This window comes from Gopherus flavomarginatus, chromosome 10 (assembly GCF_025201925.1).
Source record: "Gopherus flavomarginatus isolate rGopFla2 chromosome 10, rGopFla2.mat.asm, whole genome shotgun sequence".
NCBI classification, from domain to species: domain Eukaryota; kingdom Metazoa; phylum Chordata; order Testudines; family Testudinidae; genus Gopherus; species Gopherus flavomarginatus.
In genome coordinates this window covers 40,105,204-40,131,039 of record NC_066626.1, presented here as the reverse complement: position 1 = coordinate 40,131,039, position 25,836 = coordinate 40,105,204, and the positions used below count along the sequence as shown (strand labels likewise).

Below are 25,836 nucleotides of genomic sequence, written 5' to 3'. Positions count from 1 at the left end.
AACATTTGCCAAGCTGCCCTCTGTCAACTCTCAGTAGGAACTCCCTGCAGAAAGCCTACTGGCTACCCACTGTGTTCAAGATATTTCTCAGTTTGTCACAAAAGGCTTTGTATTAAGGGTTCTCCAGAGTAGAACTTTGTTTAAACAAAGATTTTTAAATTTATTTTCTTAGGAAACTTCATGATTCACTCAGAATGTTTTCCCCAATGTTTTTTGTCTGCATCCTCAAACTGCATGTTAATGACAAACATGCTACACAGCTTGAGGTAAATCATCCTTTTCTTTTTATATACACTGATATCTGGAATTTCAGATTTTCCTCTCAAACAGATCAAAGACCCAATTCTGAAATAACAGAGCCCTCCCTTACAATACAGTATAACATTTTTCCACATCGCCTACTGTACCTGCATGTGTTCTGGGCACCTCAAAAACACCCCCCTCCCCCCCCCCCCCAAAAAAAAAAATCAACCTGCACGTGTGGTTTTACTTTTGTGTGTGATCTTAAGAGAGTTCTTTGTAACAATGGACACTAAGCCTGTGTGTGTGAAAACCCACAATTTGCGCATATGGCAGACTTCATACATGAACTGTAAAGCTGATCTTCCTACAAGACTCTTAGAATCAGCTGCACATGAGCTCCCAATGTGATGCTGTGACAAAAAGAGTGACTCTGATGCTGGGATGCATAAACAGGAATCTCAAGCAGGACAGAGAGGTTGTTTTACCTCTATATTTGGCACTTGTGCAACTGCTGATGAACTACTGTGTCCAGCTCTGGTACTCACAATTCAAAAGGATGCAGATAAGTTGGAGAGGGTTCAGAGAAAAGCCACAAGGAAAATTAAAGGATGAGCGAACGTGCCTTCTAGTGACAGAATTAAGGAGTTCAATCTATTTAGCTTAACAGATAGAATGTGAAGGGGTGACTTGATTACAGTGTGTAAGGATCTACACGGGAACAAATATTTAATAATGGATTCTTCAAAATAGCAGAGAAAGGTATAACATGAACCAGTGGCTGGACCATTGGAAGTTGAACCATTGGAATAATTTACCAAGGGTCATGGTGGATTCGTCATCATTGACAATTTTTAAATCAAGATGGGATGTTTTTCTAAAAGATACACTCCAAGAATTACATTAGGGAAGTTCTATGGGCTTTGTTACACACGAGATCAGACTAGATTATCACAGCGGTCCCTTCTGGCCTTGGAATCTATGAATCATCATTCCTATTAAAAGCGAACAATAAAAAATATTTTCAAAGGAATAAGAGCAACTGACACTTCATGCCTGACAACACTAGCACAGAGTAATGCAAGCTAACACTGTGTACATGAACATCCAACTCAAAAGAAGTACATTAGAATGCCTGTTTCACCTACCTAAATTTAATATTGTATGCAGGGGCTTAAATGCAATACATATTACTGTCTAACTTCATATCATTATGCTTAAATGCTGAAGCATACACGCAATTGTTCCTTATACAGTATATTTTTCAGACAGTCTTACTGGAGAGCGCATCGCAACAAAATGATCAGAGCTAACCATTTTCCTATTTTCTGCCTCTCCGGGAATTTTTTATCCCTGTTCTTTTTTCTTCTCTCTCTCTCTCTATTTATTTATTTATTTTCTGTTTTATTTTCATGCTTTATCTTATCTTCTTGCTCCTGTGCTTTCTCTCTTTCTCCCCACCCAAGGCAATTGTGTTCACAGTGTACTGTCTCCGTACAGGCTGCTTGCAGCCTGTAAGGTGACAGACAGTGATAGCGCAGATAGAGGAGAGAAAACAGCAGCAAAGAAGAATGAACATGGCTCTGGCAGTAATAGCCTTACAGCTCCTCTCACATGAGAAGCCAAGACTGTGCCACCCTGAAGGAGTCTGACATTCCCAGGTTGGGAATTTCATCAAAACAACAGCCATCCCAAATGAAAAACAAAACAAAAATCCAACTATTTAAATTATGTATTTACAAAGTTAATACGCAGTTGTGCTTGCACATGTGTTTTATACTGGTATGAAATTTGACTGCATAGAGGAAAAACCATCAGAAGAAAACTATCCTGTAAGGTTAAACTTTTTTCCAGAATGTTAGTACCAGACATCTCAATGATACATCTTCAAAGACCAGATACACATTCTTTCAAGTCAAATTAAAAGAAGGCTGTAACTAAGAAAATATTTACAGATGTGCAATCCAGGCACTGAAGGGAGACTCAAACATGTGTGGAAGTGGAATACAGCTCAACCAACCAAATGACAGGCAAACCTGAATATTAAATTGGGCAGCTTCAGGCTGGTAAGACTTCGAAATGTCACTAGAGAGCAGATTTAGAAATTGAACTGAGGCTTCAGGAGCCGCTCATACTTACAAGGTAAAAAATGGGCAGAAAGACATTCTTTAGACGAATGCATGAGTGAAGGCTATATTTGGCATGTGAGACAGATTAGGTACCCTATTCTCCAACAATTGTGGGATTTTTGTCTTCTAGGAAAGCCAAGATGAAATTTTAACCATGACTTATATATCTATTATCAAAGAACATTTTTGCTGACACATTTTTAACAACTGAAGTTTAAAACAAAATTTCCCTTTATTTCAGTAAAGCTCACTCTTATGATTACCACAAGAAATGGTGCTATATATGATTTTGAGCGCGCAGCTTTGCTACATACAAGCCATAAGGAAATAAATAGTTATTTATCAAAATATGCAGTGGTTCTATGCTCTGGCTCACTCTGAAAAAGTATGCTAAACTAGAGTCAAATGGTAATAAATTATGCATCCAACACTCATCTAAGGTTCTATTCCCCTCCTGTCCCTCCGGGAAAAATGGGAAAACAGAGTAAGGGTGGGATTTTCAGAAGCACCTGAGAGAGTTAGGTGCCTAACAAGCATTGAAAGTTGACTCCAACTTAGCCATGCTGTCCTTCCCCATGAAGGATATTAGGAAAGTCAAGGGAGCTTGTAACAAATGGATGCAATTTCTGTTAACCATAGAAATGTAGGGCTGGAAGGGACCTCAAGAGGTCATCTAGTCAAAAATGTGTTTTAGAAATTAGGAGTAACTGGTGGACAAAATAAGAAGATTGACTATTCTGCCCATCACTCCCTTTCAGAGTCCTCAAGGAGAGACTTGTGGAGGGAAAAAGCTGGCTAATGTGACAATAACTGACTGAAAGATCAGAGAAGGGAAAGGAGCGAGCTCCACCATCATGAATGCCACTCTTACTATCTCCTGGGACTGCAAGATCTACTGTACCATCACCGGACCTTTGTCAGCCTGATTCCAAGATGTCCTGACCAGACCTGGGCAAGAGAGGGACTTAGATGACATTGCCACCTCTACCAACTCCAGCTGAACCCGAAATACCACCTAGGATTTGAGACTTTATCACACCACCCACTACTCCCTTTCCTACCTCTCGTCTTTTGCCTTCTGTTTAAAGAGAATCTGGATTAGCTGGCCAAGACTATATATTTTACTACACTGCTGTAAGCCTGTAACCCAGAAGAGGAAGATAAAAGCCATGCCATAAACAGCTCAATGCTGCTACAAGTTTGCTAGGCCTTAGCACGACTAACAAAACAGTTTGCTGTTCCTTTGTTTTTTCAGCAGTGAGGCTGCAAGTGAAAGTCAACACTAGAGACAGAAGCTGCATTTTCCAAATGCTGTTCTTTTCTTTCCTCTTCTGTGTGTGTGGGTTTGGTTGTTTTTTTTTTTTTTTTGTCTTTTAAGAAATGGGATTGGACTTTCACAGCAATGAGAACTCTAGCCCTTCTCAATTAACTTCTCTTTTCCCCAAAAGGACAGTTACCATCTTTAATACCATCTAATAGACTAAGTGGGTTTTCCTTCTAAAAACTCTCTCTTCAGCTAAAGGGAAAAGAACAAGGAATGTTAAAATAAAAGTCTTCCCCAATACTCCACATTTCAAATGCTTTACCAGTTTTCCTTTCCTTCTCTCTTTCTCTGTCTTTAATAAAAGGTGAAAAAGATTTTTTTAAAGGTGTGTTTGCCATGGCACTAAGTAGGTTGTGGTATCTCTATACCAGACCCCAAACCTCCTTTAACACTCTAATGTTGAATACTGTCATATTAAGGTCATTGACTCTTTGGGCTCATTTATTCCATCTAAATGAATACAAAAGACACCACTAGATACATCTTCCCAGCTTGACAATTAACCATAAACTACTCTGAGTATGGTCTTTCAACTGGTTGTGTGTTCACCTTATAACAGGGGTCTCAAATACAGGGCCTGTAGGCCGTATTTTCTGCGGCCCACGCCTGCCCCCTCAGCCTACCTCCAGGCCTGGGGTGGGCAAACTACAGTAGCAGGATTGTCCCCCTCGAGCCCCGCACCACTCTGTGAAGCGGCTGGAATCACGTCCCTGCGGCCAGGGGTGGGGGGAAGAAGCAGAGGGCTCCGTCCTTGTGTTGCCCTGTCTTCTAGGCACCGCCTCCCCCCACTCCCCCCGGCTTCCATTGTCCGGGGACAGGGAACTGCGGCCAATGGGAGCTTCGAAGGAGGTACCTGAAGGCGTGGCAAGCAGCATGCTGAGCCCTGTGTCTCCCCTCCCTCAGGGGCTACAGGGACATGGTTCCAGCTACTTCCCGGAGCAGAGCGGGATCGGGGCCGGCAGCCTGCCCTGCCCCGGTGTGCGCCGCTGCCACCCCAGAGCCCGAAGCCCTCCTGCACCCCACCCCCCAACTCCCTGCCCTGAGCCCCCTGCCTGCACCTCAACCCCCTGCTCTGAGCCCCCCGCTGCATCCCACACCCCTTCTGCACCCCAATCCCCTGCCGAGCCCCCTGCCTGCACCCAATCCCCTGTACTGAGCCCCCTGCCGCATCTCACACCCCAACTCCCTGCCCTGAGCCCCCTGCTGCATCCCAATCCCATCTGCACCCCAACCCGCCTGCCCTGAGCCCCCTGCCGCATTCCACACCCCTCCTACACCTCAACTCCCTGCCCTGAGCCCCCCTGCTGCACCCCACACTCCTTCTGCACCATGAGCCTCCTGCCCGCATCTCAACCCCCTGCTGCACCTCAACTCCCTGCCCTGGGCTCCTGCCACACCCCTCATGCACCCTCTGGAAGCAGAGAGGGGGCTGAGTTGGGGTAGGGACTTCAAGGAAGGGGTTGGAATAGGGAGAGGGAAGGAATGGGAAGAGGCGGGGCCTCGTGGAAGGGGTAGAGTGGGGGCAGGGCCGGGGGGGGCAACAGGGTGTGTGCGTCAGTGATGCATCCCTCAGGCCAATGAACTAGCCCTCATGTGGCCCTTGTGGTCATTTGAGTTTGAGACCCCTGCCTTATAGTAATTTCACGTAAGCCACATCCCTAGTTTGCTTATGAGAATGTCATATGCAACTGTGTCAAAAATCTTAATAAAAATCACAGAATCTCACATCTACTTCTTCTCCCCATCCAGTAGGCCAGTAACCCCATCAAAGGAGGAAATTGTATTGGTCTAGGATGATTTGTTCTTGGCAAATCCATTTCTTATCATCCTATTATCTGCTAAGGGCTTCACAAACTGATTAATAAGTTGTTCCAGTATTTTTCCAGGTATCAAAGTTGGGCTGACTGGTCTACCATTTCCCAGACCCTCTTTGTTCCCTTTTTTAAAGGTATGTACTATGCTTGCCCTTCTCTAGTCCTCTGGGACCTCACCCATCTTCCATGAGTTCTCAAAGATGACTGCTAATGGTTCTGAGATTGCTTCAGTTAGGCCTTGTCTATATTACTGCAGCAAGTCTATCTAAGTTATGCTACTCCAACTATGTGAATAATGTAGCTGGGGCTGACATAGCTTAGGTCGACTTACTGTGATGCATACACCACACTGCATCGATGGGAGATGCACTCCTGTCGACTTACATTAATCATCTCATTCCGGTGGAGTACTAGAGTTAACCAGAGAGTGCTATGCGGTCGATTTAGCAGGTCTTCACTAAACCCGCTAAATCAACCTCCACTGCATCGATCACAGCAGCGTTGATCCCTGGTAAGTATAGACATGACCTTAGTTTCTTAAGTACCCTAGGGTGAATTTCATCAGGCCTTGAAGACATACAGCTGACGTAAATATTTTTTAACCTGTTCTTTCCCTGTTCTGGCTTGTGATCCTTCCCACTTCTTGTAAATATTAATTGTGTTGAGTATCTGGTCACAATTAATCTTTTTAGGTAAAACTGAAGCAAAATGGGCATTAAATATTTCAGAATTTCTTGATGTTACCATCTGACCCTCGCTAAATGGTGGATTTACACTTTCCTTCATCATTCTCTTGCTCTTAATGTATTTATAAAACCTCTTTTTATTGCCTTTTATGTCTCTTGCTAGGTGTCACTCATTTTGTCCCTACATGCTTATACTATTCTTTTGTACTCATCCTTAGCAATCTGTCCACGTTTCCACTTTTTGTAGGATTCCTTTTAGTTTTTGGATCATTAAAGAACTCCTGATGTAACCATATTGCTCATTCACTAATCTTTCCTTCACATCAGGGTAGTTTGCTGTTGTGTCTTAAATGTTACAATGTTCACTATGCTCCCTGGTCTACTGATGAAGGCAGAAGATGTTTCTCTGGTCAGAATGATAGTGCTAGCTTTGCCCAGGGACAAAAAGTTAGGTCATCCCTGCAGGAAACTATGAACATGATTGTCTCCTTTTGGGCAAGTTGTCACATGTCTTGTCAAAGAAGAGGTTAGGGCCTCAACCACCACATCAATCTCTTCATCTGGAATTTCTGGAATAGTCAGAATGCCTCAACTGAGAGTACCTTACAATAATATATTTTTCTATATAACTTACAGTAAAAGATGCAAGATACTCTATTAGAGATTAGAAATTTTCAGTTTTTGCATTATAGAAGACAAAAGTTTAACCAATGACAGCTAAAGGCAAACAATAGATAACAGCCCTCCAAGACTTTTACCCACTGTCAAGACATCATCCCTAGTTCAGCAGCCTAGTTATTGTCACACTGAACGTCATGTATTCAGCAGACTGTTTTGACATTAGGTAGCCAGTTGTTTTAGCAAGTTGGACAACCAGCTGTCTTAGCAATTACGTAAAGTATGTATTTATGTTACATTCCCCTAGTGTAATATGAGAAAAATCCACAGCAATGAAATATGTCTACATATGACTAAGTTGTCTCTTACAATATCAATAAGAAAGTTCCAAATGAATTCAAAAATTCTGCTTCCTTGTCTTCTAGCTAGTAACCATAGTGATATAGTAAGAGAAATATGTAATAAGCCTAGAAATTGTGTTTAACCGATATTAATAGTATCTAGTTAATACTGCTTATTAAGTTTTATTGACAATCAGAGCATAGCATTTTTTAAAAAGGTATTTTCATCAACTTTGTTTATCGAGGAAATATTAATCAAATAAAATTAACTATTCTAAACCCTCTGTTGGTTAACAGAGACCATCACAATTAATAAAAGTAAATTTAATTACTCTGACATTTGCAGAACTTAAAATGTATTGCACGTTACATTGCAGCAGTTTCATGTTTAACATATTTTTACATGCAAGAAATATACCAGAAAGACATAGAATTTGGTGTTGCAAATAAAGATTTAAATTCTGAAAATCAAACGGGAATTTTAAAAATTGGTAACCTATGGTGCCTGTTCAAAATACTTTCTATAGCTCTTAGCTATTAGCCTATCCCATTTTTTGTTGAAGAAATTTTTCTGTGAATATTAGGCTTCTTGTTTAGTTCTTTACACTTTAACAGAAATAACATTTTCTTCATTTTTGTGAATATACACTATATAAAGCACAACTAATATATACAATTCTGATATATTCTGTCCATTCCTTATTCATAGAGACAAGAAAGAAAAGAAGAAATATGGTGAGTATGCTTTTACCATCCCATTTAAAGAAGATAAGCAAACACTGAAGTGCACATATTAGCTACATATTAGCTTCTAATGAGAGAACTAATGAGACTTAAATTTTAAGTCTCGCAATCTGTTTTTCTTTATGCTATTTCTGTGCCTTCTCTATAAGTGATTGCTTTTTCCTATGTGAAATCAAAAGCTTTTACCACTTGTATTTTTTCATATATAAAGCTTCATAAAGCATATTACTGCATGATTTATTCTTACTCTTAAGAATCTAATTTCTTGCCCAACTAAACAAAAATGATTTGGCCCTCTAGTCTTGAAGTTCTAATAGATTCCACATAATGAAATTCTGTGAATAGGAGTCTTTTGATCCTGTGGAATACGTCAGGTGAGGAAACAGAATTCTTGTTCTTATCTGATCCCCATTTTTTTATATTAATCTTTTTCCAGAATTAAGATAAATACATTTTCTCAGAAGGCAGTTACAATTATTTTTTTCCTGACTCTGAAAATGAAGGACTCCTTTTTCAATCCCTCTGAAGGATGAGAGTGGGGACTGAGGAGAAAAAGCCCTTAGTACTGTCCTCCCATCTCCTGCAGCACTTCAAAAGCCATCTCACCAAAGGGAGCAGAGATAGGAGAGTAGCTCTGACTGTAGCAGGCAGCTCTACTCAGAGTTCACTGGTGGCCAATGCACTCCTGAGAGTGGTTGTATCACTTTGGGAAAAGGGGTTCTGTGTGTCCAACAGCCTCACCTCACACAGACAGACATCTGATGTGGAAAGGGTCCTTGCCCATCTCTGGGGGTACCCCTGCACCCTTCCTCACTACTGAATACACTAGGGTTTGGAGTGGAGACCAAAAAGAAAGTTCACCAGCCTTCTCTCCACATTAATAAAGGATTTTAAGAGATTCATCTCTCTAGGCAGCCCATCATCCCCTCCTGCCAGCTATATATACAGTCTCAAAGTGGCTTCTGCAGCTGTAGCAACTGGGCTGCCTGCTCCTGCTGCTGCCATGGAAGTGCCCTAGCAAGGCGCTATTGCCCCTGAATACCCCTACTGCTTCACATTTAAAAATATTTTTATCTACTTACTGCTCCTGATTCGCCTCTTAATTTTTTAAATACAAATAAATGAGTGTCAGGGATAATGCAATACTATTCTAAGTTAAATGCACGTAATCTACAAACCAGATTCAGTTTGTGGAGTTCTTCTACGGATGCACATGGGGGGACATTTATTTAATTTTTCTTTCATATATTTCCAATTCCATTTTACAAGAACAGATGGAATGAAGAAAAGTTAGATAAAAAAGCATTGAAGCAACTAGCTAACAAATTGGAGAAGATACACATTTTTACTGGAAGTGATTAAAGTTTAAACTATAATTATTATGATCCTGCTAAGGTACATTTATATAACTCAATTCTTTTCTTTACCCTTTTTGGTTATCTTAACAAACTTTTTAAGTTCATCATACTAAACCCTATCAGGTTACATGCCTGGAAGAAAAGACCATAAGCACCTGGGAATATTAAGACGTGTGTTGTCACGTAAAGCCTGTTTTTTATTCCTATAGTCTTTTCTGCTAAGAAGCTTCACACTGTTTTGGTATGGGCTTACCTCTGTAGTTCTTCAATTTTGCTTCTACTAGCAGGCAAGGTTCACTGCTGAAGTGATATTAAGCTTGTGTCTCCTCCGTCTCCTAATGCCACATCTACGCCTACCCTTCACTATGAGGAGCGAGGCTGAGCTTACTGTTAAAAAACTGGTCTTCTTCAGAGTACATTTAACTGGTGCTGCTAAATTCATAAATGTGTTTTAGTTCCAGTGCTAATAATCATATAAGAATCTAAAATTACCATAAAACCAAAACACAATGGTAACTCATTTTCTAGCATTGAGGATCCCAGCACAGAGCTCGTCTTCTGTAAGATCAAAATCTGTAGAAAATAAAATGTATACCGCACGATAACAATTACTAAATCAAACAACTACATCTGTAATAAAACCTAATTATTAATGACATAACATTTTTTCAAATTAACCTTCTTGAAGATCAATGGAATTCTAACTTACCAATTTTGCCTCTGACTGCACCGGCTGTGGGGAGGAGGGCCCTGGGATTCCTGGGATACTAGGCACCATGGTGACAGGTCTAACAAGCTGACCAGGAAAGTCGTAAAAAGGAAAAACAATCTTTGAGTATGCCAGCATAATACAAATTATATGATTGCATTGCCCACTAGAACCAAAACAGCCACCAAATCTGTAAAACTAAGTTCTAAGGCTTAAGGTATAGCAGTATTTTAATTACTCTGAAAGGGTAAAAAGCTATTTCTAACCATTTAAGTAATATTTGGAATGATAAAGATATACTATTCTAGTAAGTATCCAGAGCACAAATTACAATAGTTGCCAAAAATATGTATCACACCATAGTAAATCAAGTCCAACATTTTTTTTGTAAAATGTCAGTGTTTGAAATTAAAAAAAAAAAAAAAAAAAAAAAAAAAAAAAAGCAGCATTTATGCAAGTTTGCATTATTTTAAAATTAAGAATGTATAATAGGTCATGTGTAAACTTACTGGAACTGCAGCAGGGACATGAACATTAGAATTTGTGATTGAGGCAGGAATAGCAACAGGCATAGTTTGTCCATTAGGAAGATGTAACAGCAGAGGGAAAGGACCTGGTACTGGTCTAAGAAAAACAAAGAGGAGGAAATGTTTTAAAGGGACACAAATACACAGCAGAATTGAAAGATACTGACATTTCTTATTACAAACCTTGATACATTATTAATTTGGTTTAACCCTGTCCAAACTTAATACAGCTTAAACTATTTGCCATTTTAACAAGGTATCAATAATATCCACATTCTGTACATTTACCAGTAATTCTGTTTGACATAACTGTGTTACACAGTTATAATGTAAACTCACTGTACTGTTGGAGAATATGGAGCTGCAGGCCACATTGTTTATCAAATTGCAGAAAAAAGTGATCAAAAGTACTTGGTAAACTAGAAAAAATCTTTTTAGAAATCTGCAATAAAATATTTTATTATCACATATAACTTACACTATTGGCCTGTTGGAGGATGGAGCCTGGGTAATGACAGTGCTAGAAGTTGGTGAAGGTATTGCTTGCTGAATAATAACACTTGAGTCAGAACTTGTTAGCAGTACATTAGGAACCTGCAGTGACGCTGGACGAACTATTGTTGATGTAGGCTGTGCAGTCTGCTGAAGTGACACTTCCTAAGGGAAAAATGAAAATTAACCATTGAAATTACAGACCATCAATAAACATTGTGCAGTGAACACAGATTAAAGAGAAAAAAATCAGCAATCTTTGTAACATTGACACAACTTAGACTCATGGAGTGGAATGAATAATGCTGTTTTAAAAAACTGAGTAAATTCAGCAAAAACATAGGCTCAATAATTAAGGCTGTGACAAACAAAATCAAGAAAAGCATCTGTTCGTCACAATTTTAGGCCAAATTCAAGATCAGTTTGCTGAGCTATGAGACATACTCCAATATGCTGTCAGGGTTTATATTAGTAAGTCCAATCGATACAGGGGAAACAAATTGACAATCAGTATTATGCTACCGGATGCATCAGTTCTTGGTAAACAGTCCTTTTCAATATGCCCTGACATACAGCAAAGAGAAATATAAATGAATATTTCTTTTAGGTTTATATAAGGACCACTGGAATCAGTAAGAAGCAAAAAAACTTAGTACATTTGTTACTCCTTTTAAAAACTAATTTCTCTTGTTTAACTAGGACCCTATCTTGTGAAAAATACTCATAGGATTTTACAGTTCTTTCAGTCTTCCAAGATGTTAGAAATACCCTCACCTACATCTTGACTGAATCTTAAAGAAAGATTTGATCACAGAAGATAGATCACTGTGCTTGTAAACCAGGCAAGTAACAGAACTGACTGAGGATGTGATGTCATAATCCTGAAACTGGGAATCAATTAGGATTCAATGAAAATATTAAACAAGCGTTTAGCACCGCTATCCATACCTTCCATCTGAAGACTCCAAAGCACTTCACAAAAGTTAATGAAACAAGGAATTACCTTTAACATGGGACCCTGTATACTGTGCTATAAACTTTACCTACTGTACACGGCAACTAGCCCCCAACCAAAATTAATGAGAGAGCACTGCATGATGCAGTAAACTGGAAATTACATGGTAATATTTGTTATTGCTAAATTCAGTAACCTTTAATTGTACTGAAATAGAATATAAATACTTCATAAAATGAACACACACAATAAATGCATTCTCTGGACAGGGCAGCTGAGCAATTAACCAAACCAGGACAGGGCTAAAATGAAAACCCATTAGCTGCGACTAAAATCAAGATTAGAAAAAAGTGATATTTGTCGGTTGGAGAAAGAGATTATCATCTCCAACTACTGAGGAAGCATGCCCACTGTTTGTTCCTTATTAGATCCTCTATTGCTCTTGGAGGTACATACAGGTAGCAGCAGCAGAGCACTTTATCTGGACTTGGCTTTTATCTTTCCTTTTGGATGCAGGCTTTTCCAGTCACCTATGCCTTTGTCAGATTTGACTGCTGCTGTACTCAAGACTACACTTTAAAACTATGAAAAAAAAAACCCTTCAATTAGTACAGATTTCAACTGCCCACTTATTAAATGGTATTTCACTTAGGGAACATATTACACCTGTGCCCTATAGGCTGCACTGGCTTCCATCTGATTTCTGAATGAAGCTTATGTTGCAGATTTGGAGTGATAATGCCCTGAATAGTTAGGGACCTTGCTGCCCTAAAGACTGCTTCTCTATGGTGCCTTTTGAATTCAGAAGTGGTCAAACTGGGAGCATTTCTAGTTTAAATAGGAGTGGATTGGCAGCAGGGCTTTTTCAATAAAAAGAGATCTTCAGCTTTGAAACTTGCATCTCACAAAGAGCAAAACACAACCTGCATTTGTTGCATGGCTCATCAGTTCTCCCAGATTTTGAACAAAGGCGTGAAGTATTTCATTGCGGGAAACCAGGGGAGAACTGCAGCGGAAGAAATCTGCCCTGTAGATCTCCTAAAGGGTAACCTTGTTCAGATTAAGTTTAGGAGCTGTGCAGAAGGAGAATGTGGCTGCTATGAAGAGCTCATAAGTGCTGCAAGAGTGGAGTTGTGATCTTGAGCAGTTTACAAGCACCAGATGGCAGCATATTCCTCCTGTAAGTCTTCTTTATCCAAGGTAATGCAACTGCTTCAGCTGCTTTGCCCATTCAGCTGCAAGAAAAGGTCTGGTGGCTCAGGTCACACTCTCATCCTTGATGCACTGAATCATGAAAGTATCAGAGGGGTAGCCGTGTTAGTCTGGATCTGTAAAAGCAGCAAAGAATCCTGTGGCACCTTGTAGACTAACAGACGTTTTGGAGCATGAGCTTTCGTGGGTGAATACCCACTTCATCGGATGTATGTAGCGGAAATTTCCAGGGGCAGGTGTATATAAGCAAGCAAGAAGCAAGCTAGAGATAACGAGGTTAGTTCAATCAGGGAGGATGAGGCCCTGTTCTAGCAGTTGAGGTGTGAAAACCAAGGGAGGAGAAACTGCGTTTGTAGTTGGCAAGCCATTCACAGTCTTTGTTTAGTCCTGAGCTGATGGTGTCAAATTTGCAGATGAACTGAAGCTCAGCAGTTTCTCTTTGAAGTCTGGTCCTGAAATTTTTTTGCTGCAGTGTGGCTACATTAAAATCTGTTATTGTGTGGACAGGGAGGTTGAAGTGTTCTCCTACAGGATTTGAATTATGAAAGATATCCCTTCTCCCTGCCTCCCACTCTGTCCTTTTAATACCAGAAGTATAATAGCCAGCAAAGAAACACACTTGTTTCCCCTTTGGGAAAGAGGGGGACTAAAAAGCAAGCAGAACCTAAGAAGGCAGGCAAAATGTCAGGTTGATAGCAGGAAAATGGACATTTTGTGAATTTATATGGTATCCTGGCAAAACAAAAAAAAAAAGGTAAACTATGTGGTCATTTGTACAGTCACAATTAAATTATCTAGGCCAGGATTAGGGTTGTGGTGCTGGGACGGTGCTGGTGTACATGATCAGTGCCCCTCATCTGCCAAGGCATTTATCAACATGACAAAACAAAACCAAAATCACAAAGCAGTTCCTTAAACCTGTGACTTTTACTAACTTTACCAATATCGCGCCATGATTTTTGGATAAAAAAGATGTGACAAATCTGCAGTCCTATTTATGATGTATAAAGATGCTCTTTTTAAAAAAAGTTGTTTTTCTTATAAACAGAAAAGGAAAGTCACGGACTAAATGAAGAAAAGTGAGTGAAGTGATCTGTATAAGAGAATGCCTATCAAACTGAAAAGTAAGATCTACAAGATGGTAATTGGGCCAGCACTTTTGTATGATTTAGAGTGCTGGACACTGAGGAAGAGCCAGAAGCAGTTCTTTAATACAGTGGAAATTAGTGTTAAGATCAATGCTTGGAGTTATAAGGATGGACCATGCTTGGAATGTACAATTTGAGGAAGTATGAAGGTGGTACCAATTCTAGAAAAGCTGAGGGAATCCAGGCTTAGATGGTTTATTTTCATATGTCAACATTGGAGGAATACATAGGAAACAGGATGCTATCTTGAAAAGTGGAAGGTGAGAGAAGGGCTTTAAGATCTGAAACTAGATAAATGGATGTTTTACAAAAGGATATAATTAGCTGCAGTGTTTCCGAGGAACTGCTTCAAGACAGGCTGGAATGGAGGAGGACTCAAAGAGCAGAACCCAGGTAGATGAGAGTAAGACAAGAAGAAGAAATATCAGGAAAAATCTGGTCTCTCCTGAATTTGTTGGAGGACCAGTGGGAAGAAAAGACAGTTACTCACCTTTGTAACTGTTGTTCTTCGAGATGTGTTGCTCATATCCATTCCAGTTAGGTGTGCGCGCACGCAGCGTGCACGTTTGTTGGAAGATTTTTATCCTAGCAACACTCGGTGGGTCGGCTGGGCACCCCCTGGAGTGGGGCCGCCATGGCGCCGGATATATAATCCTGCCGACCCAATCACCCCTCAGTTCCTTCTTGCCGGCTATTCCGACAGTGGGGAAGGAGGGCGGGTTTGGAATGGATATGAGCAACACATCTCGAAGAACAACAGTTACAAAGGTGAGTAACGGTCTTTTCTGCTTCGAGTGCTTGCTCATATCCATTCCAGTTAGGTGATTCCCAAGCCTTACTTAGGCAGTGGGGTCGGAGTGAGATGTGGCAGAATGCAAAACTGCTGAGCCAAAGGCTGCATCATCTCGACTGTTGAACCAGAGCATAATGCGAAGCAAAGGAGTGGACCGAGGACCAGGTAGCTGCGCAACATATCTCCTGGATAGGTACACGAGGCAGGAAGGCGGCAGATGAAGCTTGAGCCCTGGTAGAATGCGCGGTGATGTGGCTTGGGGAAATATGAGCCAAATCATAACAAGTGCAGATGCACGCCATCACCCAAGATGAGATCCTCTGAGAGGAAACAGGTAGGCCTTTCCTTCGGTCTGCTACCATGACAAAGAGTTGAGGCGTATTACAAAACGGTTTTGTCCGCTCAATATAAAATGCGAGAACTCTACAGATGTCCAGGGAGTGCAACTGTTGCTCCCGTCGCGTTGAGTGTGGCTTCGGGAAGAAGACCGGGAGAAAGATGTCCTGGTTAACATGAAAGGCTGAAACCACCTTAGGGAGGAAAGCCGGGTGTGGTCGTAACTGCACCTTGTCTTTGTGGAACACAGTGCACGGCGGATCCACCATAAGAGCCCTAAGATCGGAGACTCGTCTGGCCAGTGTAATGGCTACAAGGAAAGCTGTCTTCCAAGACAGGTATAGCAGCGAGCAGGTTGCTAACGGCTCGAATGGGGGAGACATAAGTCTGGTTAAAACCAGGTTGAGGTCCCAGGTCGGGGCTGGGCGGTGTGCTTGAGGGTATAAGCGCTCCAAGCACTTGAGGAACCTCGAAACCATAGGGTGTGAGAACACGGAACGACCACCTTCGCCTGGGTGGAAGGTAGAAATGGCTGCCAAGTGTACCCTCAGTGATGATACTGCTAGGCCCTGCTGTTTGAGAGACCAGAGGTACTCCAGAATAGAGGGGATCGAGACCTCAGTGGGAGTAAGATTAAGTGTTTCCCACAAGCAGGAGAAACGCTTCCACTTGGCCAGGTACGTTGACCAGGTGGAAGGCTTCCTGCTACCCAGGAGAACTTGTCGTACTGATTCAGAGCAACGTAACTCTGACTGGTTTAGCCACGCAGCAGCCATGCCGTGAGGTGAAGAGCCTGCAGGTCCGGGTGGTGAAGCCTGCTGTGGTCCTGAGTTATGAGGTCTGGGTGGAGCGGCAGGTTAATTGGGTTGGCTATCGACAGGTCAAATAACGTGGTGTACCAGTGCTGCCTGGGCCACGCTGGAGCATGATCATGATGATGCGCGCTCTGTCCTTGTGGAGTTTCAGCAGGACCTTGTGAACCAGCGGGAACGGTGGGAAGGCATAAAGGAGCTGGCTCTTCCACGGCATCAGGAAAGCATCCGAGATCAATCCCGGGGAGAGACCTTGGAAGGAGGAGAACATCTGGCATTTCCTGTTCTCGCGGGAAGCGAACAGGTCTATGTGGGGAAATCCCCACTTCTGGAAAGCAGAATGCATAAACTTACGGGCAGATCGACCACTCGTGAGACAGGAAAGACCTGCTGAGTCGATCCGCCAGGGTGTTCCGAACGCCTGGGAGAAAGGACGCTACCAGATCTATCGAGTGGGCTATGCAAAAGTCCCAGAGTTGGATGGCCTCCTGACAAAGGCGGGAGGACCGTGTCCCTCCTTCTTTGTTTATGTAGTACATGGCCGTTGTGTTGTCTGTAAACACTGAGACATAACGGCCTCGCAACTGTTGCTGGAGCGCCTGGCACGCCAGGGGGACTGCTCTCAGTTCTCGGACATTTATGTGTAATGCCAGGTCCTGAGAAGACCAAAGGCCTTGAGTACAAAGGTGACCAAGGTGAGCGCCCCAGCAGAGAGATGGCGCGCCCGTCATCAGGGTCATTGAGGGTTGGGGCGGATGGACCGGCATTCCTGCACAAACCAGGGAGGGAGTTAGCCACCATTCTAGGGAGCCTAGGGTGCTCGGGGGAATGGTGACTATCGTGTCTATCGGGTCCCTGCCCGGGCGGTATACCGAGTTGAGCCAAACTTGGAGAGGACGGAGGCGGAGCCTGCCGTGTTTGGTTACAAACGTGCAGGCAGCCATATGACCCAGGAGACCGAGACAAGTGCAAGCCGAGGTCGTTGGGAAATTCTATAGACCTCGGATGATTGTTGCCATCGCCTGAAACCACGGCAGTGGTAAGCAGGCTTTGGCTAGATTGGAGTCCAGGATAGCTCCTACGAAGTCTAACCTCTGCGTGGGAACCAAAGTGGATTTTTCTATATTGATCATCAGGCCTAGACATGTGAATAGGTCCTTGACGATGCCCACATGCTGAGTGACTTGTGTCTCAGAGGCCCCTCAGATGAGTCAATCGTCCAGATACGGAAAAACGTGTATCCGATGTCGGCGGAGGTAGGCAGCGACTACAGTCATACACTTTGTAAATATCCTTGGGGCTGCAGAAAGGCCAAACGGCAGAACCGTAAACTGCAAGTGCTGACGGTTGGCTACAAAGCGGAGGTATCTCCTGTGCAGAGGAAAGATGGCGATGTGAAAGTACGTGTCCTTCATATCAAGGGCGGCATACCAGTCTCCAAGATCCAAGGACGGGATAATGGTCCCCAGGGATACCATGCGGAATTTCAACTTTATCATAAACTGGTTGAGTCCTCGCAGGTCTAGGATAGGTCTGAGACCTCCCTTCAACTTGTGGATTAGGAAATAACGAGAGTAAAATCCCTTGCCCCTTTCGTCCATCGGTACCTCCTCTACAGCTCCTATGGCAAGGAGCGTCTGCACCTCCTGTAAGAGGAATTGCTTGTGAGAGGGGTCGCTGAAGAGGGACAGGGTTGGAGGGTGGGAGGGCGGAGTTGAAATAAAATGGAGGTGGTACCCATACTTCATCCTGCATAGGACCCAAAGATCTGAAGTTAACTGGGATCACGCTGGGAGGAAGTAGGAGAGAAGGTTGGAGAGGGGAGGAGAGGGATCCTGACCTGTAACCGGTATGCCGCCCTCGGGCGCACCTTCAAAAGTTCATCTTTGGTCCTGGTGGCGGTTTCGAGGGACCTTGATTTTGGCCCCCTTGGGGTCCTGACGGTCGTCTGCGACCACCTCGGCCACACCGCCTGCCAAAGTCCTGTCTTTGTCTAGGCACAGAGTATGGGCGGTGAGGCTGGGGATGGAAAGGCCTGCATTGGGTCACCGGCGTATGCATGCTGAGAGAGTGCATTATGACCCTGTTGTCCTTCGGGCTTTGCAGCCTGGGGTCAGTCTTTTCCAAGAAGAGGCCTTTACCATCAAATGGTAAGTCCTGAATGGTATACTGCAGCTCCGGTGGGAGGTTTGAAACCTGAAGCCATGAGATGCGACTCTTGGCAACACCCGAGGCCAGAGTCCTGGCTGCTGAGTCTGCTGCATCCAACGAGGCCTGGAGGGAAGTTCTGGCCACCTTTTTCCCTTCCTCCAAGAGGGCAGCAAACTCATGGTGGGAGTCTTGAAGGAGAAGCTCCGTAAACTTAGCCACCGCCACCCAGGTGTTATAATTATAGCAGCTAAGCAAGGCTTGTTGATTTGCCACCCGGAGCTGTAGGGCCCCTGCCGAGTACACCTTGCGGCCGAGTAGGTCCATTTGCCTAGCCTCCTTTGATTTCGGGGCTGGTGCCTGCAGGCCGTGGCATTCCCTCTCATTAACGGACTGGACAACTAGTGAGCAGGGAGGAGGATGGACATACAAGTACTCGTACCCTTTAGAGGGCACCATATATTTACGCTCGACTCCCCTGGACGCAGGAGGGATAGAGGCTGGGGACTGCCATATAGTATCGGCATTCGCTTGGATGGTCCGAATTAACGGTAGGGCCACTCTAGTGGGGGCATCCGCCGATAGAATGTCCCCTTCCAGGTCCTCTACCTCCGGGACTTCCTCCACCTGGAGGTTCATATTGAGTGCTACCCTCCTTAGGAGGTCCTGATGGGCTCTCAGGTTGACTGGAGGAGGGCCCGAGGAGGATATTCCTGCCACCGCCTCATCTGGAGAAAAGGAAGAGGAGATGCCAGCGACGAGCGGGTCCTGGGTGGCCTCTTGCTCTTGGGCGACGTCCTGCTCCAGAGGAACCTGGGAGTCCGGTGGGTGAACTGGGGCTTCCTCCGCAGCAGTCAGAGGAGGACGGCTAACCGTCGCCTCTGGCACTCGGTGCTCTGATGAGACAGAGCGGGACGGAACTACTGGTAGGCCTTGGGCCTGGTGGTATGCCCAAGGTGTCCAGAAAGACCACTGATGGTCTTGGAAGACTCTGGTGGGCACATCAGAATCGCGGTCCTGAGCATAAGAGCTGTCTGAGTGGGAGAACACTGATGCGTGTCTGGATGGCCATGGAGGTGCTGAAAAGCCCTGGGCAGAGTCTCTGTCTCTAGCGGACCTTGCCCTACTCGGCACCAGGGACCGGTACCGGGAAGCATACCAGTACCAGGAACGAGATTGGGGCCTGCGACCGGAGTGGTGCTGGGAGGTCGACCGAGATCTCGAGGCTTGACATCGGAAGCGGCTACGGGAGTCACGGTGCCTGGAGCAGTGCCAGGAGCTGGAACGGTGCCGAGAGTAGCAGGCCGGCGAACGGGATACTGACCAGTGCCGCGAGTGCGACTGGTACCGAGGAGAACAGTACTGGGACTGCGAGTGGCGTCGGGAGCGGGAGCGCTGACGGGACCTGGAACATCTGCAGAACTGTGATCGGGAATGGTGCCGCTCTGCTGTGCCGACAGAGGATGGTCTTATCAAGGCAGGCTTGCCGATAGACTCTATTACCCGTACCGGCGGTGCCGGGGGTTGAGGTAGCGTCAACTCTGTCATGGCAATCAGATCCCTCGCCGTTGAGAATGTCTCCGGCGTGGATGGAATAGTAAGCTCAACCACGGCTCATGCTGGGGAGCCGACAGGCACTGGACTCGACGGCCCTCGTGGGACCACAATCGACGGTACCAACGTTGTCGGTGCCACAGCAGGTGTCGGTGCTGGGCAATCCGACTTAGACGAGCTCTCTGGCTGTGGTGTAGGTGGCACGGAAGCAGCAGCAATCTTAGGCTTTCTCGACCTCAGGGAGAGGGAGAGGTGCCGAGTCGACTTCGGTGCCGGCAACGGCCAGTGCCAAGAGGCCTTGGCAGTACTGGCGCAGTCCAGTGGCGAGGAGGTGCTTCTGCCCGCCAATTAACCAGCGCTCGGTGCCGAAGGCAGAGGGTAAGAGCTGCCTCCACGAGGAGCTGCTTTAGCCAAAAGTCCCGCTCCTTTTTTGTTCTCGGCTTAAAAGCCTTGCAAATGCGACACTTATCTGTCAGGTGAGATTCCCCGGGGCACTTAAGGCAGGAGTTGTATGGATCTCCTGTCGGCATCGGCTTATGACAGGCCGAGCACAGTTTTAAACCCGGTGAACCGGGCATGGGCCCCGGCACTGGGTGCGGGGAAGGGGCTAATCCCCGAACCCCTCTTAACTGTACACTAACTATGAACAATAAAAACTATCTATCTATAACTATATAACTTTGAACTACATACACAACAAAATAACTAGAGAACGAGTAGCTAGGGAGGTGGAGGTCAGTAAAACCGCTCTCCACTGTTCCAACGACCGACACGGGCGGTAAGAAGGAACTGAGGGGCGGTTGGGTCGGCAGGGGTATATATGCGGTGCCACTCCAGCCCAGCCTACCCACTGAATGTTGTTAGGGTAAAAATCTTCCGACAAACATGCACACGGCGCGCACACACCTAACTGGAATGGATATGAGCAAGCACTCAAAGAAGAATAAAGGATGTTTATTTTAAGCAAAATTTACCTGAAGGGTTGAAGGTTTTGAATCTTTTACAATATGACTACCATCTCTGTACAATCAACAATTAGGTCACCAAAGCAATTCTAGTAAATATATAGAAAACTAAATACATTGCTGTGAATGTTCTTTATAAAAATGTTCTGAATCCAGAAAAATAAGTTCCTGACCTTTTCATCACTGGTAGTGGACTCTGGATGAGGTAAAGGACTATCCTGATGAGTTGTCTCCACAACTGAAGGCTCTTCAGTTTTATTTCTTATGATTGGTGTTGCAAGAGGAGATAGGTCTAGAGGCATCTAAAAGAGTAAACATGCAAATAAAACTGTTAGCCACTCAAATTATAATATGTAAAAACAAAATAAGCTGCTGGGGAAAGTATCAGCCCTAAGGAGTAGAGGCTCTGTTCTCAAGGAGCACAGGCCATCTAAAGCAGAGCCAGCTTATTAAGCTACCCCATATCATTCCCACTTCTATATGACCTTCAGTCCCTTGGGCAGATGTCTGGTTCCTCTCCTTTCAAGTCCTCAGGCCAGCCAAAGTACAGGCCAATCCCTGTAAGTTCTGTAGGAGAAGTGTTCCTTTCCTGAAAACCGTAGGAAGTTAACAACTGAGAATGGTGCCTAAGGTATTCTGCTTCACAAGATAGCCATATTCTCCAGAAAGCCCCTTGTCCCTGCCTTGTATTACTTTCAGTCCTTTGGGCTTCTGCATGGCCCGCTCTCTTCTATACTCTGAATGCTACGGCTGGCCCTGCTGATTCTAACAACTTGAGAATGAGGACAATTATGTGACCATTTATATGACCACGTAATCACACTGTATTGGGCTCCTGGTCTGTAACTGATTACATTTTCAATTCAATCCTAAGTAGCCTGTAATGGAGAACTCTCAAAAATCACAAACACCACTTTACCACTTAACATGCTAAAATTTTCACTTATATTGCTAAGAATAAAGTTTAAACTTTGAAAGCACTTTAAGTCTCAAAATAAATGGAAGCCTAAGGAGGAAATCTCAACCTTGGGCAAAACTTAAAAAAACACCCCAAAACACACAAGACTCATTTTTCTTTCCCATAATCTTCTCTGTCTTCTTTAGTGTGATTGCAGATTTGTTCTGAATAACTGCTCTCCATCACAACCTAACTTCTACTTTATTTTGAACTCACACCATGAAGTTACATTGCAATGCTTATTAAATTTTATTGTTACTAAGCAAATGATTATAATCACAAGTGTGACAGCAAAACCTTAAGTTCCAAAAGCTACAAGGGACAAAACGTTATCAAACAAACATATTGAATAATTATTGAAAGAGACAAAATTGTTTAAAAAGAGAATGGGAAAAACATATAAAATTGCTCAAATGGCTTCACGTTGTTAAAATCGGACCGAATAACTTCTAAAAGGCATGAGGACTACATCTGGAATTCCTTTAAAAATATCTTTTAACCAGTATCACTGACACTGGTTAAAGAAAAAGAAAGTCCAGAGTATTTACCCACTGACTCACATTTTGCAAACTAGCCCATCTGCCAAAATACCTTAGAGGAAAACAATTCTCTCGAGAAAGATTTTTACCTTTCATTATACTCTATCTGGTTCTTTCAAGAGACAACCAAACTTTATTAAAGAGAGAAAATTGTTTAGGAGTGCCCATTCTCCCTATACTCTTCCAGAACATGGAAGTTAAAAGCCAGAAACTAAAACCTCCGAAAACCAGAAAATGCAGTTAAATAACTCCTCCCACATGATACTCCCTATTAACCCCATTCGCCTTTGATCACTGCCCTTAGGAGTCACTCAGGGAGATCACAGTACAATATCCCTCCCTAAGATATGAAGGTCAGATGGGAGGATGAAGAGCAGTGTTGAAGAAACTGCAAAGTTTTAAAAATTCTTTGATCTTTGTAGCCTCCTGAGATGGCAGTGAGTGCTCTGGAAAGTCCTGCAAGTACTCACAGGCTCAATAGTGCTACATATAATGGCATGAGAAACATTAGTGGGAGTCATCATTTGGAGCTGTGTTGGGCACACAGAAAATGGCAAGTGACAGATTTTTTTAGGGCTCGGTAGGGTTCTATTATATTCCGAGTGTCTCTGCTATCTCCACAGAGACAAAGAAAACTAAAGATGTGATCCTGCATACCTTTGTTCATTTGAATAACTATATTTATATAAGTAAAGTTTTTCACATTGACAAATGTTCGTAGGTTTGGGCCCTAAGCATTTATAAATGGGAAGGAATTAAAATGAAAGACATCAGATCTAAATGTATTTAAATAAAGTTCACTAGAAATGGATTCAATTCAAGTTTACACAAAAATTCAATTTGTACAATAAGAACAAGTGCGGTGGTTTTGATTGTTATCAACATTTGTCTTTCAAGTGAGATTTGTCTGTCAGAGATTTAAACATCACTTTAACTGAAGTTAAAATAGTAAAATGTGTTCTCAAACCATACTTCACTTTTAGTTGCTGAATTTATCACTGTTTAATTCATTACTAATATTCAGTTAAAATAATGCGTACATTGTTGAAGTGTTGTCTAATCTGTATACCTGCAGAACAATTAGAGTTATTCCTTCCACCTGATTTTTATTTACATATTTTCCCCTTGTAAGAACTGGGTTCTTTTTTAGAATGATTTACTCATTTAGGGCCTCATCAAAAGCCCACTGGAGTCAATGGAAAGGTGCCCATTCACTTTAACAAACTGTGGATCGGGCTTTTAAATTATTAAAAAAGACAACAGTAAAGCCAATTAAAGCCACATTGTGTAAAATGAAGCAGGTGTGTTAGTCTTTGCAGAATTGGGGCCTAAATTTGTATTCTCTCCATACAACATATACACTTCTATGTTGATGACTGATGCATTTCAAAGCTGAAAAACAAAATATTGAGAACACTGATTTTTTTTAAAGCACACATTCCAGTATGACATGGTTCCTCTGCTTTATCAAAACAAACAAATCTCTCAGTACATTAAAGTACTTCCAGACCAAAACAAAAAAATTGTATACAGTAACTTCTAAGCCCAATAATGCCAACATACTTTTTTAATGTCATCTTCTGAAGCCTTTTTGAATTCATTTTCAAAAGGACTTGCTAGCTCATTGAACAAACCCACTTCTTCACAGTTCTTCAAGAATCTAGTTGGTGTTGGTGTCTGATCTGAAATGAAATTAAACATTTTTTTCCCAAAATACGATTTAGTAAGAACATTATTACTATCTTCAAAATAAAAATATGAAAATACCACCAATGCCCAAACTGTAATTACTTTGGTTATTTATCGTTAACACTAAAGCAAACAGCCACCTAGTTAAAATAAAGTTTGTGCTACAGTTTAAGGGCTCTTCTTTAACATTATTTAAAAATAAATCTAAGATGCAACTTTCCCCTTAATTATAAAGACTTGCAGCCCATTCTACCTAAAACCACTATTGCTAAGGTTACAAACTCATTTGTTTTAAACAATTTTTCAGTTAAAGCAGGCATATAACTATTCAAAACTTTCTGGCAATTTAATTCAAAATACTTTAGATATTTTTACTGTGTGTGTAAAAATAATATTTTGGGCATTTTGGAATATTTCTGTGCTAGCTTTTCTTAAAATAGTTTAACAAACAACTCAGCTGTCGGTTATTTCATAATGTGGGTTTTGCTTCCACCTATTTTGGAGAGAGTAGTTAGATCTGAAAATATTTAAATGATTAATAATAGACACATCAGATACATGGGCCAACTTTTTTAGATTTGTAATGTTATTTTTAATAATACACTATAAATAAACAATATGGATGAATGCTAGTTCCCACTTTGATGGGGGCACACTTTGTTATGCGCTGGTACGAATTAATAGGTGTAAAACCCAACAATACACATCAATGGGTCAGCAGAGATTGCTATCAGAGGGAAGCCTTTAATTAGACTTGCTCTTCTGTTGAGTGGAGTTCCCTCTTACCTCTCACTTTCATATACACACTGATAAGTAGCTGGCTACAATGGAGGCTTGAATGGTTACATACATAGAGAAAATCAGATAAAAATATGGTATTTACATTAATAACTGTTAACTTTTGGAAGGTGGCTTTCACTTGTAGTTTTGGTAATTAGGAAGAATCTCTCATTCAAAACCCCAGGGATAAGATTGGAAAGGAAGATATGGCATGTGGCCAAAAAGTTTCTTAGGCCTCCAAGGCACACTTCTTTTCCTCTTTCATTCAGGCCAGCCAGAAGTGGTATTGTTGCTCCATCTGCTGGAGACATACACCTGGGGTTTGTAGACCAGTCCCTCATGGTATAGACACAGGTGAGAAGATGTAATCAAAAGTCTGAGTTCTGTCTCCATCTATTGGCTGAAGGAACAACTCTTAAGTACCTGCATTAGCAGAGAGGATCATTTTAAGAGAGAAGCTTTATTTTCAAACAGGAATGAGAGTTGCTGTTGTCTGAGGGCCCCCCATAATTCAAACCCAAGGGAAAGTGGCATTGATCAACTTGTGGACCTGTTTTGTATTTCTTCTTTTATTGTGAACAATAGGACTACTGCTTCTGTTATTCATATGCTGTGTCATTTTTAAGTGTAGTGAAGATAGTATTCCAAACTTTTTTGATTTAAAAGATGTTTGCATAGTAAAACTAAAATCACAGCACTTCCATTGACTATTGTGTCAATGACTTCTGTACTCATTTTAAATTTATATTTTGGATAGTATGGAAACTCCCATTTATTTCACTTAGAATTTATGCACTGTCAGATGAAAGTAAGCTGTTTTACTGTACATTACACAAGGTTTGACTAATTTCAAGGGGAGTTCATGTATGATAGTGGGGAAAAATCATGGAAGTACTTTAGTATGCTTGGAAAGGCAGATAAAGAACTCTTTCACTGCCACTTACCTGACTGCCTGATAGATGTCC

The 25,836-nt window shown here is 42.7% G+C and overlaps 1 protein-coding gene across 2 annotated transcripts in view; it reads right to left on the bottom strand.

Moving 5' to 3' along the window:
• ATF2 (activating transcription factor 2) overlaps positions 1 to 25,836 on the bottom strand; it is a 93,488-nt gene that overhangs the window by 38,119 nt on the left and 29,533 nt on the right. For both annotated transcript variants that reach the window (XM_050969028.1, XM_050969029.1), the window contains exons 6-10: positions 23,966 to 24,084; positions 21,079 to 21,207; positions 10,969 to 11,147; positions 10,473 to 10,587; positions 9,964 to 10,050 (exon numbers count right to left, since the gene is read on the bottom strand). In XM_050969028.1, coding sequence (XP_050824985.1) covers positions 9,964 to 10,050; positions 10,473 to 10,587; positions 10,969 to 11,147; positions 21,079 to 21,207; positions 23,966 to 24,084 — 629 coding nt within the window. The remainder of the gene's footprint in view (positions 1 to 9,963; positions 10,051 to 10,472; positions 10,588 to 10,968; positions 11,148 to 21,078; positions 21,208 to 23,965; positions 24,085 to 25,836) is intronic.